Here is a 20,297-nt window from a genome sequence, read left to right as displayed (position 1 = left end):
AGTGGAGGGGACTAGTGCCTGTGTTGTGGTGGATGAGGCTGGATCTTGTCTCTCTAGTGGGCAGGTTCATGTCTGGTGGTGTGTTTGGGGGTGTCTGTGGCCTTATTATGATTTTAGGCAGCCTCTCTGCTAATGGGTGAGGTTGTGTTCCTGTTTTGCTAGTTGTTTGGCATAGGTTTTCCAGCACTGTGGCTTGCTGGTCGTTGAGTGAAGCTGGGTGCTGGTGTTAAGATGGAGGTCTCTGGGAGATTTTCGCCGTTTGATATTATGTGGAGCTGGGAGATCTCTTGTTGATCAGTGTCCTGAAGTTGGCTCTCCTACCTCAGAGGCAGAGCCCTGCCTCCTGGCTGGAGCACCAAAAGCTTTTCATCCACACGGCTCAGGATAAAAGGGAGAAAAAGTAGAGGGAATTAGTAGAAGTATGAGGAAAGAAAGAAGGAAAGGAGGGTAGGAAGGAAGGAAGAAAGAAAGAAAGAAGCAAAGAAGGAAAGAAGGCAAGAAGGAAAGAAAGGAGGGATGGAGGGAGGGAGGAAGGAAGGAAGGAGGGAAAGAAGGAAAAAAGACAGAAAGAAAGAAACAGTAAAAATAAAATAAAGTATAATAAAGTTATTGAATTAAAAAATTCTTATTTAGAAAAAAAAAAAAAGGGACGGAAAGAACCTTAGGACAAATGTTGGAAGCAAAGCTATACAGACAAAATCTTACACAGAAGCATACACATACACCCTCACTAAAAGAGGTAAATGGGGAAAAATCCTAAATCTTGCTGTCAGAGACCACCTCCTCAATTTGGGATGATTCGTTGTCTAAAGGAGGGAAGGAAGGACGGAAAGAAAGAAAGAAAGAACGAAGGTAAAGTATAATATTGTTATTAAAATTAATTATTAAGAAAAAAAATTTAAAATAACATGGACGGATAGAACCCTAGGACAAATGGTGGAAGCAAGACTATACAGACAAGATCTCACACAGAAGCACACACATACACATTCACAAAAAGAGGAAAGGGGAAAAAATCATAGATCTTGCTCCTAAAGTCCACTTCCTTAATTTGGGATGATTGGTTGTCTATTCATGTATTCCACAGATGCAGGGTACATCAAGTTGATTGTGGAGCTTTAATCCGTTGCTTCTGAGGCTGCTGGGAGAGATTTCCCTTTCTCTTCTTTGTTCTCACAGCTCCCAGGGCTAAGCTTTGGATTTGGCCCTGCCACTGCGTGTAGATCGCTGGAGGGCGTCTGTTCTTTGCTCAGACAGGATGGGCTTAAAAGAGCCGCTGATTGGGGGCTCTGGCGCACTCAGGCCGGCGGGGACGGAGGGGCACAGAGTGCGGGGCGGGCCTGCGGTGGCAAAGGCCGGCGTGACTTTGCACCAGCCTGAGGCGCGCTGTGCGCTGTCCCGGGGAAATTGTCCCTGGATCCCGGGAACCTGGCAGTGGCGGGCTGCACAGGCTCCGCGGAAGAGGGGTGTGGAGAGTGACCTGTGCTCGCACACAGGCCCCTCGGTGGCGGCAGCAGCAGCCTTAACGTCTCCCGCCCGCCTCTGGGGTCCGCGCTTTTAGCCGCGGCTTGCGCCCGTCTCTGGATTCCGCGCTTTCAGCCGCGGCTCGCGCCCGTCTCTGGATTCCGCGCTTTCAGCCGCGGCTCGCGCCCGTCTCTGGGGTTCGCGCTTTTAGCCGCGGCTCGCGCCCGTCTCTGGAGTTCCTTTAAGCAGCGTTCTTAAACCCCTCTCCTCACGCCCCAGGAAACAAAGAGGGAAGGAAAAGTCTCCTGCCTCTTCGGCAGGTGCAGGCTTTTCCCCGGACTCCCTCCCGGCTAGCTGTGGTGCACTAACCCCTTCAGGCTATGTTCAAGCCGCCAACCCCAGTCCTCTCCCTGCGCTCCGGCCTCAGCTTGCAGCCCCGCCCGCCCCGGCGGGTGAGCAGACAAGCCTCTCGGGCTGGTGAGTGCTGGTCGGCACCGATCCTCTGTGCGGGAATCTCCCCGCTTTGCCCTCCGCACCCGTTGCTGCGCTCTCCTCCGCAGCTTCGAAGCTCCCCCCTCCGCCTCCCGCAGTCTCCGCCTGCGAAGGGGCTTCCTAGTGTGTGGAAACTTTTCCTCCTTCACAGCTCCCTCCCACTGGTGCAGGTGCCGTCCCTATTCTTTTGTCTCTGTTTTTTCTTTTGCCCTACCCATGTACGTGGGGAGTTTCTTGCCTTTTGGGAGGTCTGAGGTCTTCTGCCAGCCTTCAGTAGGTGTTCTGTAGGAGTTGCTCCACGTGTATATGTATTTCTGGTGTATCTGTGGGGAGGAAGGTCATCTCTGCGTCTTACTCTTCCGCCATCTTCCGCCTTCCCCGTTTTCATTTATTTTAAGTATTTTCTTATTTCCCTCCTGATATCTCTTTGACTCATTAATTATGTAGGAGTTTTTTTTGGAATTTCTATGTATTTGTGAGTTTCTGAATTCTTTTCCTGCTGTTGAGTCCCAGTTTCATTCCATTTTGTTCAGAGAATGTATCCCCTTAGTGTGGCATTATTGTTATACATATTAAATCTATTATATTAATGTTACAGACTTAACAATGCATTGTTATATTACCTTACCCTCTGAAATTATTTCCCTAGCCTAATGCAGCTTTGCTCTGCCCACCTCCTTTGTACTGTTATTGGCAAATATGTTATACATATATTACATTTCTATGTTAGGCCCAACATTACATTATATTCATATTATTTTATACAATTACTTTTAAATAAGTTAATATTGAAGTTTCTAATTGCCTTCTTCTTGAGAGAAGAGACCTAAGTTTTCCTCACCATGTCATTACTATTATCCAGCTCATTCCAACTATTTTTGGAACATGCATGAAGACAGTCTGATTTTCTGTTCTAATGTGGACTAATAGATTACTAAAGCAAACCCATTATTCTAAGGACATAGTCTCATTGGAGTCTTGGGTGAGTTTCAGCCTATTGTGTATACCATATCTTCCTCTTTTATGGTTTTCACTCACTTTAATTGGAGTTATTCCTCAAAACAGGTGCATGGCCTTGAACGTTCTCATTCCTACATGTCTGAAAATATAGTTTGAAGTCACTTTGATTCACCTTATGGTTGCCTGTAGCATGGCTGCTCTGATTCTTAATCTTTTGTAGATTACTTTTTCTTTACCTACTAGACATTTTTAGTTTTTTCTTTACCTTCTACAATGACGTGGCCATGAATCTGTGTGTACCTTTTCTTATTCATTTTTCCAGAGATGTGATGAACCCTTTCCATCTGAAAATTTTTGTTTTTTCTTAGGTCATAGCAATTTCCTTATATTATTTCTTTGATAATTTCTTACCTTCTTTATTCTTTCCCCTTAGAACACCTGGTTGAGGGGATGGATCTCTTGGATTGATCTTCTGTCTCTTCTTTCCTGCAAGTTTCCAGTTCTTTGAAAATTTGCTCTATGTTCTGAAAGCTTTCCTTGATGATCTTCCAAACTTAATATATGTATAATTTTACAAATTGTATATTTAATTTCTAAAGGAAAATTTGTTATCTTCTGATTGTTTTACTTTTTTTGTGCATCTTGTTCTTTTTAATGGTTAAAAAGAAGAAGAACATTTTTACTTTTTGGTGTTATTAATATGAGTTGTTTTAAATATTTTGTCTATTTTCCAACTTAACTTGTGGGGTCAGGTGTTTGTTTGCTTATCATGATTTTTCTTTTCATGGTACTGACATTCTTAAGATGCCCAGTACATTTCCTTGCCATATATAAGAACAAGAGACTGGATTGATTTTCCTGGGATGGATCTCCTCTGCTGTAATACATTTAGATATCTTTCCCTCTAGTCTTTCCTGGCATTAGCATTGAAGACTGACTGAGATTATGTGTGTGTGGTGGGTGAGGCATGGGGTAGGGATATTTTGGAGGGGATTAGGTAAAGGGAAGCTGTTGTATGACAGATTAGAGGACTGTAGGGTGAGAAGGAGAGGAGGGGGCTCAGACTTTTACGCTGGGTACCTCCCAGGAGCGTTTTACTTGGAATCACCTTTACCCTCCTATAGCCTTAATTTTCCCCAGACGTCTTATTTAATTTCTTTGGATAAACATTCTCTGGCTTCTTCCCTGAAGGCAAAATACTAGTTTGGCTATAAGGAGGCAAAGGGGAAGGAGGGGGTGGTGGAGCTGCTGGCTAAGTTACTCTGGAGCATTCTCCAGGCAGCCTAACTGCTCTCCCTCCCACCATTGCTCCTCTCTCTCCTCAGCTGCAGGATCCGCCCTCCCCTCTACATTCTAGGCTACCCTCCTCCTCACTCTTTTATTTCAACAGCCTTCCTCTTTTCTGCTAGCCCACAGTGTGCTGATGTTACAGTATCCACTGGCAATCCACATCCTTCTTTTTTGTTTTAGAAGTTTATTCCTCTACTGTCATTTCACTGGGTTTGGCGAAGATGGGATAAGACAATGCCTATACTCAGCCTTACATTTTAAATTAGAATTTCTTTACTCATGCCTTTCCTGTAAAAAGAGAATCATTTAATGATGTAAAACATCAGCTATTCACCCATCTCTATTTTCTATGGACAATTACAAAATTAAAGAAGTAAAAACACATAGGTACATTTTAGTATCTTCCCCACTCAATATTTGGTAAGGGACCTTCCCTCCTTTTTTTCTGTAAATACACCAGTGCCCTAGGGGAGCTTGGAGCTAATGTGTCCACAACATTTCTGTGCTTCTCTGGCATGGCTTTGAAGAAACCCTGATTGGTGAACATTTCCTATGAATTTCCCTTTTGGATACCGTGGTCAGACTTCTACCTTTTTTCTCTTCTATTATCAGAAACAGACTTTGCTGACTTTTGGGTAAACTTGGGGATGATTGAGGCTCCTTAGTACCTTGGAACTGAAAAAAGAAGGGACATTACATCTAGAAGGAACCAGGGCCAGACAGCCCAAAATAGTCCCCCCCTGGATGTGGCTGGTCAGGGAAACCATGGGGTGGGAGGGGGAGATTGGAAGATCTCCAGGATCCCAGCTGTGCAGGGATTCATGATCAAGCTTACAGTTTGGATGGAAAATGAGTGTACATGTGGAGCAAGGCATCAATTGGAAAATGTAAGCAACTGGCGTGCAAGATTCCAAGTACGACCCTTGGCATTGCAGCCCCGGGGGCTGATGTGGATCAAGCACTGTGGCCATTGGGTTTAGGAGGGACTTGGACTGCACCTTAATTTCAAGTCTGGAAGAAGCCAGGCAATGTGGCCAGGGTGGGTCTACATCCTATCTGTGTTAGGTTGCATTCAGGCATGAACTTTTGGGGGTGGGAAGATGTCAGTGGATCCAGCCAAAGCTGAGACAGTAGACAGAGGGCTGCAGGTCTGTATGTGCAACTGTTCCTGTGGAATCAGAGTTTTCATCAGGAGACATCTTCAACTGACAGCTTTGCCTGTTCTAGTGCCACCCTTTGGACGGGGCTGAATGTAATCATTTTGTCATCGATTGAATGTACTCCTTAAGGCATGATTTTTTTTTTTTTTTGGCCGCACCACGTGGCTTGTGAGATCTCAGTTCCCAAACCAGAGATTGAACCCGGGCTGTGGCAGTGAAAGCCTGGAATCCTAACCACTAGGCCCCCAGGGAACTCCCTTAATATACCATTTTTAAATGCACAATTTCTAAATGCCTACAGAGCAACTCCACATAAGTGTTCTAGGCAACTTGAGCCTACCACGTTTAAAGGGGAAGGTATCATCCCATCGTTCCCAGCTCCTCACCCCAGCTGCCCCCTGGATGCCTTCCCATGGCTTGCCCAGTCAGCAAGCCTCTGCCACCAGCACCTCCCTCTCACACTCCACATTCTCTGACTGACCAATCCCCTAAATATCTCTGAAAGGGTCCCTCTCTTCCTGGATTGTCAGTGCATTTCCCCCCACCCTTCACTGCCAGCAGGAGGCTCCGCTAATGTCATTCCCTGCTCTAAATCTCTCCAGGATGGCCGTTGCCTTCAGGGTAAGTTTAAACTGCTCAGTATGGTATGAAAAACAGGAACAGCAAACATTTACTGAGCATGTACTAGGGGCCCTGCACTGTGTGAAATTCTTCATGCACATTAATCAGTTACTTCTGATGAGAATCCTATGAAGTAGGACTATTATGATAACGAATTTACATGGGAATGAAGGCTCAGAGAGGTCAGTAACTTGCCCTAAAGGGCACCATTAGGAGGTGACAGGTGGGGAGGTGAACCCGGGTGCTTGAAACTGGCTTCTTGTCACTACACCAGACAGTTATCTTGGGGGTTGGGGGGGAGGTCCGATGGTAGTTCACAAAGCACACAGAATGCTGCTTGGCACCCAGCTGGGTGACGAAGGAAAGCGCTAGTGTCTGGCTGGTTTACATCTCAGTGGAGCATCTTGAGAATGTCCCATCATTTCTGTTTTGATACTGGGTGGGTGGAGGGGCTGAATGAACAGGGCAGGTACTGTCACGTTCCTGTCAACAATGCAATTAGACCAACAGAGCTTCAAGCTGTACTCTTCTCGCCCAGTGGTTCTCAGAGTGGGGTCCCCTGTCCACTGGAACCTGCTAGAAATGCAAATTCTCAGGCTCCACCTGCTGAGTCAGAATCTCTTGGGGTGGGGGTGTCAGGCAGTCTGTGCTTCCAGAAGACCCTAGGGGCTTTTGATGCTGCTCAAGCTGAGAACCACAGTCTAGTGAACGCATCCTTCCTGGCCTGTACATTTTGGGGCCTCTGCCTGGGGCTTTGTGTCACAGGGTTGCTTCATGGCTAAGAAGAAAATGTTTGGGGAGGGCAACACCAGATAATATTGAAGGAAGCTTCCAGCTCTCAGTTCAATTTCTTCGCCACTGTGTTCTGCCAGCCACTAGAGGGAGCAAAAGGCACACAGCTTCTATCCTGGGAAAGGGATGGCTGAGCCTCACCTGTAAGGATGCAGGTGAGCGTCCAACCTCCGCTTCTCAGCAGTCCAGGCAGGCTTGCAGGAGAGCCTGCTGTCCACGCTACTCTGTGCTTCTTCTCTTCCTAGTTTGCTCTGTGTTCACAGATTTTCACAAAGTTATCAGGTTAGCTTTGTGGGATGGCTCTGTCCTCCCTGGGTCTGCATTCTGCGCCCAGTGTTCTCCCCCGCCAAAGTACATTTGGCATGGTCTCTGGTGGTGAGCACTGCAGGGTCAGACAGCTTGGGGATGCATTGAGTGCCCCAGCCTTCCTCCTTTAAGCTGGAATTAGGACTTTTTTGGTACTTTCTTGAGCAGTGCCTTATCAGCTGGCATCCTGGAAGCCTCACGGAGGTGAGCACTTAGAACTAGCAGGGCCCCAGAGAATCTTCCTGGGATGAAAGTTCTGCATTTAGAGAGACTACAATTCTATCCATCTACAGAGCTCCTAAAAAATTATTTTTAAGGTAGAATTTTCTGTGCTAGTTGATACAAGCAACAAGGAATTATTATACTTTCTGAACAGTTTGAACAAAAGTTCATAAACCCAATACTGCTGGAAAGTTAGAGTTCCAAAGGGCTGATCAAGCAGCCCCACATCTGCAAGGGCATGGAGGCTCACCTGTGAGGTGATCAGGTGTGCTCAGACCAGGCTGCAACTTAGCTGTCCTCTCCTTTGCCCTCCTGGATGACTGCCCCCTGCATCACCCCATCCTCATGGCACTCACGTCCACCACTGCCCTCTTCCACTGCTCATCAAGGTGAAGAGCCCAGACTACAGAGCAAAACCTGGGCATAGGGTGTCCCTTCTGACAGATGTCCACATCTGGCTTAGTCAACCTTGATGGAAAAAACGTCCAGAATCAATGAAGGGGGGTGGTGAGAAGAGCTCAGAGACTTCACTCAGTCTCTCCTGTGCCCTCAGATCCCAAACCTGATATTCTACTCCAAAAATTAACATCCTGAGGTTGACCCACCACTTCCCACCTCCACTGCTGCTCCCACCCTTGCAGATACTGCTAGGACAGTGAGGTGGAATTGCTGGATCACATGGGAAATCTATTTTTAATTTTTTGATGAATCTCCATGCTGCTTTTCCACAGTGGCTGCATCAATTTACATTCCCACCAACAGTGTAGGAGGGTTCCCTTTTCTTCGCATCCTGATCAACACTTGTTATTTTTTGTCTTTTTGACAATGGCCCTTCTGACAGGTGTGAGGTGATATTTCACTGTGGTTTTAATTTGCATTTCTGTGGTGATTAGTGATGTTGAGCATCTTTCCATGCCGGTTGGCCAACAGGCCATCTGTATGTCTTCTTTGGAAAAATGTCCATTCAGGTCCTTTGACCATTTTTAATCAGGTTATTTTTCTTTTTTATGTTGAGTTGTGTGAGTTTTTTGTATATTTTGGATATTAACCCTGTATTGGGCTTATTATTTGCAAATATCTTCTCCCATTCTATAGGTGGCCTTTTTTTGTTGTCGATAGTTCCCTTCACTGTACAAAAGCTTTTTAGTTCGATGTAATCTCATTTGTTCATTTTTGCTTACATTTCCCTTGCCTGAGGAGACATGTCCAAAAAACTATTGCTAAAACCGATGTCAGAGAGTGTCTGCCTAGGTCTTCTTCTAGAATTTTTATGGTTTCAGGTCTTACATTTAAGTCTTTAATCAATTTTATTTCTGTATATGGTGTGAGAAAGTATTCTAGTTTGATTCTTTTGTATGTCCAGTTTTCCCAACACCGTTTATTGAAGAGGCTGTTTTTCCCCATTATGTATTCTTGATTTGGCCCATTTTTAAGTCTGGTTGTTTTTTTTCTTATTATTGGTTTTAAGAGTTCTTTGTATAGTAGAATATTGTATTGGATAATAGTCCAAACTTATTATTTTATTATTTATTGTTATTATATATTATTTTATTTATTAGATATGTCTCTTGCAAATATTTTCTTCCCATCTGTGGCATGTCTTCTCATTCTCTTGACAGTGTCATTTGAAGGGCAGAAGTTTTTAATTTTAATGAAATCCAGCTTCTCATTTCCTTCTTTCATGGATCATGCCTTTGATATCATAAATAAAAAGTCATCACCAAACCCACAGTCATCTAGGTTTTCTCCTATGTTATCTTGTAAGAGTTTTATAGTTTTGCATTTTACATTTAGGTTTATCATCCATTTTGAGTCAATTTTTGTGAAGAGTGTACAGTTTGTGTCTAGGTTCAGTTTTTTGCATGTGGTTGTCCAGCACAATTTGCTGTTCTAGCACCATTTGTTGAAAAGACAATATTTACTCCATTGTATTGCCTTTGCTTCTTTGTCAAAGATCAGTCATCTATATTTGTGTGGGTCTATTTCTGGGCTCTCTATTCTGTTCCATTGATCTATTTGTCTGTTCTTTCACTAATACCACACTATCTTGATTACTGAAGCTTTATTGTAAAACTTGAAGTTGAGTATTATCAGTCCTCCAACTTTATTCTTCTCCTTTGGTATTGTGTTGGCTACACTTGGTCTTTTGCTTTTCCATATAAACTTTAGAATAAGTTTGTCAATATACACAATATCTTGCTGGGATTTTGATTGGGACTGCATTGAATCTATAGATCAAGTTGGGAAGAACTGACATCTTGACAATATTGAGTCTTTCAATCCATGAATACCGAATATATCTTCATTTATTTAGTTTTTTAAAACTTTCTCTCATAATTTTGTAGTTTCCCTCATATAATTGTGTATATATTTTGTTAGATTTATAACTATTTCATTTTGGGGGTGCTAATATACTGGGTTGGCCAAAAAGTTTGTTTGGAGTTTTCCATAAGATGTTTTGGGAAAAACCCAAACAAGCTTTTTGGCCAACCCAATAAATAGTATTATGTTTTTAATTTCAAATTCAACTTGTTCATTGCTTATATATAGGAAAGCAACTGACTTTTGTATAGTAACCTCTTATCCTGCAATCTTGCTACAATCATTTATTAGTTCCAGGAATGTTTGGTTGTTTGTTTGTATTTTGGTTGTTGTTGCTGTTGATTTTTTTGGATTTTATTCATAGACAATCATATCATCTGTAAGCAAAGACAGTTTTATTTCTTCCTTTCCAATCAGCATACATTTTATTTCCTTTTCTTGACTTGTTGCATTAGCTGGGACTTCCACTATGATGTTGAAAAGGAGTAATGAGATGGGACATCCTTGCCTTGTTCCTGATCTTACTGGGAAAGCTTCAAGTTATTTGTAATATTCCTTTATTATCCTTTTAATGTCTGTGAGATCTGTAGTGATGACCCCTCTTTCACTTCTGATATTAGTAATTTGTGTCTTCTTTCATTTTTTCTTACTTAGCCTGGTTAGAGGCTTATTGATTTTATTTATCTTTTCAAAGAACTAGCTTTGGGGATCATTGATTTTCTGTATTGATTTCCTATTTCAATTTCATTGATTTCTGCCCTAATTTTTATTATTTCTTTCCCTTTACTTAACTTGAACTTAACTTGCTTTTCCTTCTCTAGTTTCCTAAAGTGGAAGCTTAGATTATTGATTTCAGATTTTTCTTCATTTTCAATATATGCGTATTGAACTAAAACAAAGGCTCTCATCCGCACTTTTATGTGCTTTTTTGCTATGCAAAGCCTAACGTAGTTTTCTGGGGTTAACATTCATGTGTCATCACTGTAGCAGAATCCCTTTATGTATCTGGAGAAGTTTGTCCTAGGTTTGTCTGGGCTGCTGGGCTTTTAAAATCAGCCATTGGCATTTCCAGCACATGGCAGGTGAGTCCACACAGATGGCTCTGTGTGCTGCAAGTTCTCTGGGCAGGAGCTAGATCAGAGTTTCAGCAAGTATTTATAGGAGTGAAGTAAACTGCCTACTTCTTTATATGGCTTACTCTTCTGTGTGCTTACATGTGTGCATGTTTATACTGGCCAGCCTACGTACTACAAAAACACTGACCAGTGGTCCTCAGCTTGGCAGCATGTTGGAATCATGGAGGGAACATACAACACGCTAGTGCCCAGGCCCCATCCCAAGCTCCTGGTGAAGTTGGCCTAGGCATGGGGTTACTGAGAGCAACTCAGGTGATGCCAACGTGAGCCCAGGTTTAGACCACTGTCCCAGACACTTTTCCAACATAAATCCTTCTTCATCTGTCTCTATTGCCCCAGAACATAAATGAGTGTTAATCATTAAGAAGTGGAAATAAGGAGTCAATGATGTAAAGGCAACACCCCGATAATACTAGGCTCAAGCTGAGCTCCTGGGTGCCTTCAGCATCCAAGGAAGGGGCCTGTTGTGTTACCCAGGGGGTCTTTCTGGGTGGGGAATTCTAAGGAGCCCCAGGAGGATTAAACAACCTTGATGCAAAGATGCCAGAAAGTCTTGCAAAAAGATTTTTTTCTGAATGTGCCCATCAGATTACACCCTTACTGAGGCTTAATGCCCAAGAGTCAGGGGACCCCATGGCCTGGGAAGTTTCTTCCCCTTCAGTGCTTACAGAGGTGGGTGGGGAGGAGCCTCACATCAGAGTTGGAACCCAGGAGAGGAGAGCATCCTAATTTTAAAGTTTAAAGCCCAGGACAGATGGCCTGGGCAGGGGCTTCTGATACACACACCTGAAGCATAGATTTAGAGAGAGAATGAGATATGGGACTGAAGGCCTAGAGATGGACATCCCATTGGTGGGTTGATGGAGGGGGAGAAAAAAGGGTGACCACATTAAGAAAGGAGAGTGAGATTAAGAACTTGGAGAAGGATGGATGGACCTAGAGATTGTCATATTGAGTGAAGTAATTCAGACACAGAAAGGCAAATATCATATGATATCACTTATATGTGGAATCTAAAAGATGTTACAAATAACTTATTTACGAAACAGAAATAGAGTCACAGATGCAGAAAAGAAATTTATGGTTACCAGGGGGAAAGGGGCGGGGGAGGGATAAATTGGGAGATTGGGATTTGCATATGCACACTATTATATATAAAATAGATAACCAATAAGAACCTACTGTATAGCACAGGGAACTCTACTCAGTACTCTGTAATGACCTATATGGGAAAAGAATCTAAAGAAGAGTGGATATATGTTTATGTATAACTGACTCATATTGCTGTACAGCAGAAACTAACACAACATTTTAAATCAACTATACTCCAATAAAATTAACAAAAAAATAACTTGGGGAAAGAATATTGGGACAAGTAAGTGAGGAGAATAGATGTGCCTTCAGATCCTTGAGGGAGGGATGGTTGTTCCCTGGTTGTTCCAAGGGAGGGATGGGTCCCAGCAATGAGGCTGGAGAGAGGGGTTGGGGTACCCAGGCATCCCAGACCCATTGTGAGGGTCATCAATGGGACTGGAGCACTAGTGGGTACAGCCAGGGGCCTACTCCCTGCCCCATCTCCATTCCCTCTCAAAGAAGTAGGGCCCCGGGGCTGCATCCGGAGCACGCTGGGACACTGCTCCTGGCCAGAACTCATACTGCCTCCTTCAAGTGTGGTCTATACTGTGAGTGTACCGGCTCAGGGTGGGGGGACTGGTGACCCCCAGGGACCAGAGCACAGGGCCATTGTGCAGAGGGAAGAGGCAAAGCGCCACCCAGCACCCTCACCCCATCTCAGGCCTTCATCTATTCAGGAGAAGTTCATGGACAGGCACCCTACTAAGCTTTAGAACTGAGTGACCAGAAACGTGCAGCACTGCCCCTCCATCCCAGCAAGGGTCACTCTCCAGTGGGAACTTGGAGCCCCTCCTCACAACTGTGGGCTCCTTTCTGGCAGGTGTGCAGGATGCTGACAGCTGGCCTGGGGAGGGGTGGTGAGGAAGGACGGGGGCCTGAAGGTGCTGACCTGGAGGCTGAGCTAGGTTCCCAGGTGGAAGAAGAGGTCTGGGCCAGTACCGCCGGGCAAAGGCCTGCAGGTGGCAGGGGCAGGGGAGCCTGCAGACACCGCTGGGTGGTGCAGGACAGAGGTTTCTGGGATGAATCCCATGAGGGCAGGAGGGGAGCCAGAGAGAGGAGGCTGTTGGGATGCAGAGGATCTCACCACGGCCCCTGGTTGCTAAAGGTGGGGGAGGCCATGGCTCAGTCCCAGAGGGGTGGACAGATGAACTGACTGAATTTACTGGCCAGTGACAGGGACCAGGGACTTAGCAGACACCACCTCTGAAAGCACAGGGAAACCCTGGGTCGCTAAGGAGGCTGCGTCTCCAGTTCTGACTCCCAGTGGGGGGCGTTCTTCTTCCTTTGCCTGTGGGTGGTGCTAACCTTCCCTCTGCACCCTCACAGATCCGCACAAAGGACAGGATCTTTGACAGTATCAACGACCTCATCAACCACCACCTGGAGAACAGCCTGCCCATCGTCTCTGCCGGGAGCGAGCTCTGCCTTCAGCAGCCGGTGGAGAGGAACCCGTGACCTGCCAGCTGCCCCGTCCCGACACTGCACCTGCAGTCAGGAGGGCTCACTTCTTCCCGGTAGATGGGTACTGGGCCATGGGAACTCAAGCATCTGCCCACTAGCTCAGAGCTTTGTTCAAAAGCCCCAGGAGGAAGGCCTCCCTAAAGTGCAAGTTTCATAAACTTGTTCTGAATTCTCATGTGCATATTAAAGGTGTACATACCTATACATCCTGTACAAATTATCCCTCTATATTTATATTTTTTAAGACTAAGAAAGATGTAAGACTGATGTTCCGTGCTGTATGTTTTTAATGAAAACAAAGTTTGACTGTAGTTGTCCGGGCAAAATGTTAATTCAGCTGACCCATCCCACTGGGAAAGTCCACTGGGAAGGTGTTACCTACTAAGCACAATACAGGGAATAGAAGCAGCAGGAGGGTCGGTAATAAACACTTGGGATTGTGATAGAATAAGGCAAGATGCTGTCTATGCTCTGCACGTAAAGCCCTGTGAAGTGCTGGTCCTCATGGCTGTCCCTCCTCCTTGGCGACGCCTCCCAGGCTGCCTGCATCACACCTGTGTGCATGGGGTTTCCAGCACCAGAGATTAGGGCTGCTGCACTGAAGAGTAGGCGTTACTCCAGCTGTTTCAGGTAGTGCTGAGCACAGGAATGCCGTCTCCCATGACTCCGGTTGTCCAGGGGTTCTTGGGGATCCACTTTATTGCCAAATAGGGCACAAAATAAGCCTCACTGATCAAGATCTTGACAGGTAAATGCTTCCTTTGTTTTTATCTGTATAAGGACAAAATGAGGATGAGTGGAGGGGTAGATGGGGGTTTGTACATCCTCTTAGCCAACAGGCTGCTGCAGTACCTGCTAGTAAAACCCCGCCCCCTTTATATTCAGTAGAGGAAGAAGCATGTGTACGATCTGTGGAAGACGGGTGCAAACACATGTGCTCAGAGTTCCTGCCTGGAGACATTCCATCAGCTGTGGCTGATTCAGGTTTGCCTGAAGCTTGGGACCAGGCTCAAGAGCTTTGGGAATCAGTTTGAGGTCCCACTTCTGGAGAGATTGGTGGTAAATTGGCTGGTTTGTCTCTACAATTGTTTCCCAATTGCTCCATGAAAAGGGCTCATGCCCTGGGCAGCGCTTTGTCCCGGCTCCTTCCTTTGGGATCAAACACTGATTTCCTACTGGGTCGTTTGGTGTTAGGAAGTCGACAGTGTTTCTAACTTTTAAAAAATGTTTGGCTTGAGATCACCATATGATTTAACAGGTGCTGTCTTTTAAAAGATGGAAGGATTCACTCATTCGTTGGCACCTTCTCACTTGTGCTGCAATGTTGGCTCTTGTCCCAGTGAAATCCATTGCGGGCAGCACCCCCTTCATCAGTGCAACGGAAGGACTCTCTGCATACACTTAGCATTGGAGAGTAATAAGTTTGATGCTTCGAGAATGTGGAGTTAACGGTAGATTTAAAAAATTCTAATGAGCGCTAATTCCACAAAGTTCTAATGCTACGTGCGTGAACCCTGTTTCTACTTTTAGAGGGTGTGTATGGCCAGGATGGGAGGATGGGGTAGACCTGTTGGCTGAGGATGGCTTGGGGCAGGTCCAAGGATTCATGTTAGCCTTCTGTGGAGTTTTTACCCTTTGAAGGTCCAATGAACCAAAGCTGACAGTGGCTTCAATCTTCTAGAATGTTCTGCAGTGAATTGGAACTTTATGGGGAGTCTGGCACTAATCTAGACTGCCCTGCCTCTTCCTAGAATGGTCTGTTTTCAGGTGCAGAACAGATACCCTGCTCCAAGTTATCCAAAAGCAGTGGGGTCTGAACAGGGATGCCAGACAGCAGCTAGGTCGGGCTCTTCCCCTGTGACAATGTAGACTTTGGGGTGGCTGTGAGAATTGCCCTGCACTCTGTCTCCTTGAGGCCTGCAGCCCTGCAGACGTATACATAAAAATCTGACCTCTATGGGGATGCATGATCCTTCTTTGTGTGCAAGTGTACACACATATAAAAATGGATCAAATGACTTGTTTCAACAGAATTGCACGCCCCCCTGCATAAGGCCAAAACGCTCATGTTAAGGGCAAAGGAAAGTAGGAAACAAGAATTAAGAACTGAGGGCCCCTGAACATTTGATCTGTTTTGTTTTTCTCTTGGGAGTATAAGAAATGGTAATCTGCAGGTTTAGTAGCTCTCTGCTCTGAAGTTAGTGTTTATCTCAATGGTGATAAGCAATATATGTTTTTTTGCATGAGAATCAATTTAGAAAATTAAAAGTAATGGGGGATCAAATATTGTTTCAATATTCATTCAAAATATGTATTTTTAAGCTCAGGTTTTAAGATCGCTTCCCACAGAACAGTGCTAGTGGGACATAACTGGCACTCCTGTGTAGCCATTGGAGCAGATTTGAGGTGTAGCAGCAATTTTCTAGTCTTTGTTTTCTCCCATTTGTAAAGCATGTAAAGCATGTAAGAGCTCACCTGGGTCATCTCTTCTCTTCCTTAACGCCACATGCTGGGTATCACGGAGCCTCACTCACAGATGGGGAAACTGAGGCTCAGGTAGTGCCCACCTTGCTCAAGGCTACAGGGTCGGTGGGCAACAGAGCTGTTCTACTCTCTCAGCACTTCTCTGAGCTCTGCTCCATAGGGAGCTCGGGATTCAGAGGCAAACTTCGCTGCAGCCACAGTCGGGGCAGCTCCAGGGCCTCCAACTCCCAGGGCGTGGTCACTGAGCGCCGTGCCGGGCCACCCTGGGCCCTCGGAGTGTGCCAGGACCTGCTGCCCCTCTCGTGGGCCCCCTGCCACTTGACCCAGGCCTCTGTGTCTGCCGGGAGAGCCAGGCAGGGTCCAGCAGTCCTAAAATGGCCCATCTTGCTAAGTAGCTCTGGAGACCCCCCTTCCCCTTCCTACCCACACCATCCTGTTTGAATTAGCTGTGCTTTCCAGTGACACTCCTATCTGCTGGGAGCCTGCGGGGCTTCTGTGGGGCCGCTGGTCACTGGTTTCAGTCAGCTTTGACATCTGACTACTAGGGATACTCTGAACAGCTCATAGTAGAGGCAGGTGGGGAATTCCCTGGTGGTCCAGTGGTTAGGACTCGGTACTCTCACTGCCGGGGACAAGGGTTCGATCCCTGGTTGGGGAACTAAGATCTTGCAAGCCACATGGTACGGCCAAAAAAAAAAAAAAAAGAAGCAGGTGGACAGTCAGATGGTGTGTTCAAATCAAATAACTCCCCACCTAAATCCTATGTTTAAGCCACCACTTCCGGACTTTTTATGTTTGAGAGGCCAGAGGACCGGGAGCCTACCTGGCCTTTACCTGTGTTTCATTTGAGCAATGATTCTGTTTTGGGCCATCTCAGCTGTTGGGGTTGCTGGACAAAGACCCAACTGGGGTTCTCCTGATGGAGGAGGGTAGCAGTGATCATTTCCAATGAGGACAGAAGGTGAGAAGCCGAGTGCGAAGGGAAAGTCCTGGCTGAAAGCAGGGCAGGCCTGGGAGAGGAGTGGATGAAACCACTTTGTGCGGCCCCCTCAAAGGGCCCCGTTCTTGGGGACAGTGTCGACTCATTCTCCTGGCTCCGTGTCCAGCCTGCTGTCCTGAAGATGCCCGCTTCCTGAAATGGAGCTCTCCTTTCAGGTAGCATCAGATGCCTGGGTGACTCCTTTATATAAGTAACACTTGAAAACAAATGTCCTGGTCCTTATTTCCCTGAATCAGTCACTTCTTGAAGTCCAGTCACACGTTTCCTTGGATCCCAGGCTCCCCGGGCAGCCTACCTTGGCTCCCGTATGCACAGAGCCATGTGGCCTTGAGCTGGTTGCTCAGTTTCTCTGAGCCCTGGCTCTCCACCTGCACCACCGGGCTGTGCAGTCCCTGTCCTGAGAGGCTGTGGGGGCCAGTGACTATGTGTAAGCATGGAGGACAGTTGTTTCCTGGGATGCTTCACTCTCAAAAGTGTACATCTGTGCTCTCTCGCTGGCCAAGTATGTAAGGATGCCATCCATAAATGCCTTTCTGTGAACGGTGACAGCCCGGTGGGAAGTGGGAAGGAGATTGTGGAAAGATTGTAAATAGGTAACTGTAGGACACAGACAGATCTTGGCCTTGGGTTTCAGAATGATACTCTAGGGTTCTGTAGTAAAACTTTAAGTTGGTCCTGAGAAAGAGAAGTGGAAAAACGACTGGCACATGTTGTTAACCTGGAACTGTCCCTGCTCCTCAGGGGACAGCAAGTAAGGGAGTGTTCTGGGATAATACAGCTGGAGGGACCCATTTTTCAGTGAGGAAACCAGAGCCAATTGACTTGCTGGAGGGTGGCGACAGTCAGTGACTGAATCTAGGACAGAGTGCAGGACTTATTAGAGTCCTTTAGGGCTTGTACATAAAGCTCAGCCCCTGATGGAAAATGGCCAGTAGTGCTTCCCTCCTTGAGTTTACATTTATGTTCCATCTTTTTTTCCAAAATGCATAAAGGCGTGAGTCATTCACACGGACAAGGAAGTGTTTCTATTCCTTTGTTTAGTTTGGCGTCCCTCAGAAGCAGACCTTGAGAGAAGCTCAGAGCCTATGTAGACTTAGGGGTGGGTAAAGGAAGGAAGCTGATGAGGAAGGCATGGTCAGGCAAGTCACCAGGATGTGGCTAACGAATTGCATTGGGGACTGAGGGCAGCAGGGCTGGACATACCTCAGAGCTAATCCACCAGCGTGGGGAGAGAGCTAGATATTTACCCAAACAGCACAGCACTGGTGGAAGGCTGTTTCTAGCCCCAGTGTCCTGGCCAGTCCTATGCACACCAAGCCAGGGAATCCTTTGGCAGAGAGACAGGCCTTCATAAGCAGACTTGGGGTGAAAGGCAGGCATCAGAGCCATCGGGGGTCCTCCCCGGAGTTCCTGACTCAGTAGTTCTGGATGGGGCCAGAGAATTTGCCTTTCTAATAAATTGTGGGTGAAGCTGGTAGGCAGTCTTGACTTTGAGAACCATCCTCAGGTGCGAATTGCTAGCCCTTACCTGTCTCATTGATGGTTTTTCCCCTCTAATGTATGATTATGTTTTCATGCCACTTCATGTTATAGATCCCAGCGTCCATGCTGTGAGTTTAAAAGTGGAGGATTAATAAGCATTTATAACTCCATGCAATCATTGCTGCAGATAAAATGCCATCTGCCAGCCACAATTTATTTATAATGGAGTTTATACATATTTATAAGTTTGCAAGCAACAAATAAACAGTTTTAAAACTGGCATATTTTATAGCAGCCAGAAAAATTGCAACTTTATACCAGGACTTGTGAATATCAATTGCATATGTATAGATACATATATACACACACACATACATATATCTACTGATTATGACAGATGTGCATCTCTGTCTGTCTGTATATACATATATACACATGCATATACCTACATTGATTACAACGGACGTGCATCTCTGTCTGTACGTGTGCACACGCAGGTTGACTGGGCAATTAGCACTTCGGGGCTCCTCCCTGGGTTTTGGTATTTTAACTAACAAGGACAACTAGAAAGTTACACAAATGTGGAGAGTTTGGGGACCGATATATCCTAGAATTTACAGACACAGGGAGGAGGGTCCTGGATGCTGCAGGAATAGGACAAGAGGGTCACGGGGGGGTCCACTGTGGAAAGTGACACAAGGGAAGAGAAGTCAATGGGGGAAGACAGGAAAGGAAAGGATGGGAGGACAGAGGAAGAAAAAGAAAAAAGAAGGGAGGGGGCAGCACGTCCAGACCTACATCCCCTGTTCACCCAGTAGCATGTAAAAAAAACAAGCAGGGGTGGGTGTTGGTGAGGCTGCCCGGGCAGGCGTGTTTGGGGGCCGAGTGTGGTCTTCCTCGGTATAGCCGCACTGCTTGTTGGCTTCTCTAACCAGCTTTCTCTTGGCCTCATCTTACGTTAGTTCACGTGAAGTAGGCATTGTTCTGGGCTCCTGTGAGTGTGCAAAGGTTCCGTCTGCCTGAGGATATAGTCCAGTAGGAAATAAACGCACAAAGAGTGTGGGAGCGTGACAGGCCTGATGGCTGGTGTGGCCAACTTCAACTAGGACCCCGGAGGGTGGAACTCCTGGGTGGGTCTGGGGAGTCTGAAGGCTTTGCAAACTAGGCTCCAGACGGGATGGGGAGGGTAAGAACAGGCAGACAAGGCGTGGATGGCCCAGGAGGAGGCCGGGACCCCCTCATGCATGAAAAATGGTCGGTGTTAGGAGGGATGCTGGAGGCGGAGGTGAGGTTGCTTCTGCCTGTTCTCGCCTCCTTCCTGCATCTCATGCAATGTAAAGTTTCTCTTTTGTTGTTTCACCTTGAAATGCTGTAGGCAGGAATATATGCAAGTGGGACACACACTGTGGCCCTGGTGTTTGAGGTCATGAATTCACACTTGTCTGGGACATTTTTACCACAACCAAAGTTTCTACCACAAATCAAGTGACAACTAAAGCCGAAATCAATGGGCAAATCCATTTTTGAACACTGAATTAACTTTTTTGTAACAGCTGTATGTTGGTTGCAAGTGGAATGGTCTCTGTTCATTTGACTTTTGAATATAACTTGTTCCAGAATAAATATTGTAAAGTTAAGTACATGAATGTTTCTTTGTATCCAGAACTAAATAAGAATTAAAATTTGATGTTTAAATCCAAGGATTAGGAGAGAACTCCGTGTACATCTAATGTGTAATAATGAGATATTTATTAATTTTTAAAAAGCATTTGGATGGCAAATTATACATATTGATAAATATTTGAAAATTTTGTGTTTTGTTTTCCGTTAACTTTTGTGAAACAAAAAGGAATTACTGTGAAGGTCTATGGTTTATTGCCAATTTACCACTTTCTACATTGATATTGGAACAGAATCGGTATTTGGACATCTCTGAGGAGTGGAAATACAAAACCAATTTCAAGTTTTCTA

At 45.6% G+C, this 20,297-nt stretch overlaps 1 protein-coding gene across 1 annotated transcript in view; it reads left to right on the top strand.

The window, feature by feature from the left end:
• Nucleotides 1-13,354, top strand: part of SHC3 (SHC adaptor protein 3) — a gene marked incomplete at both ends in the record, with an annotated part of 148,895 nt that extends 135,541 nt beyond the window's left edge. The window contains one exon of the mRNA XM_082841960.1: nucleotides 13,226-13,354. Within this exon, the coding sequence (XP_082698086.1) occupies nucleotides 13,226-13,354 (129 nt within the window). The remainder of the gene's footprint in view (nucleotides 1-13,225) is intronic.
• Between the last annotated feature and the right edge of the window lie 6,943 nt (nucleotides 13,355-20,297).

The sequence above is a fragment of the Leucopleurus acutus genome, assembly GCF_964270905.1.
Source record: "Leucopleurus acutus genome assembly, chromosome: 7".
Taxonomy (NCBI): domain Eukaryota; kingdom Metazoa; phylum Chordata; class Mammalia; order Artiodactyla; family Delphinidae; genus Leucopleurus; species Leucopleurus acutus.
The sequence above is the reverse complement of the archived record's forward strand: the minus strand, read 5'-3'. Positions and strand labels throughout refer to the sequence as shown.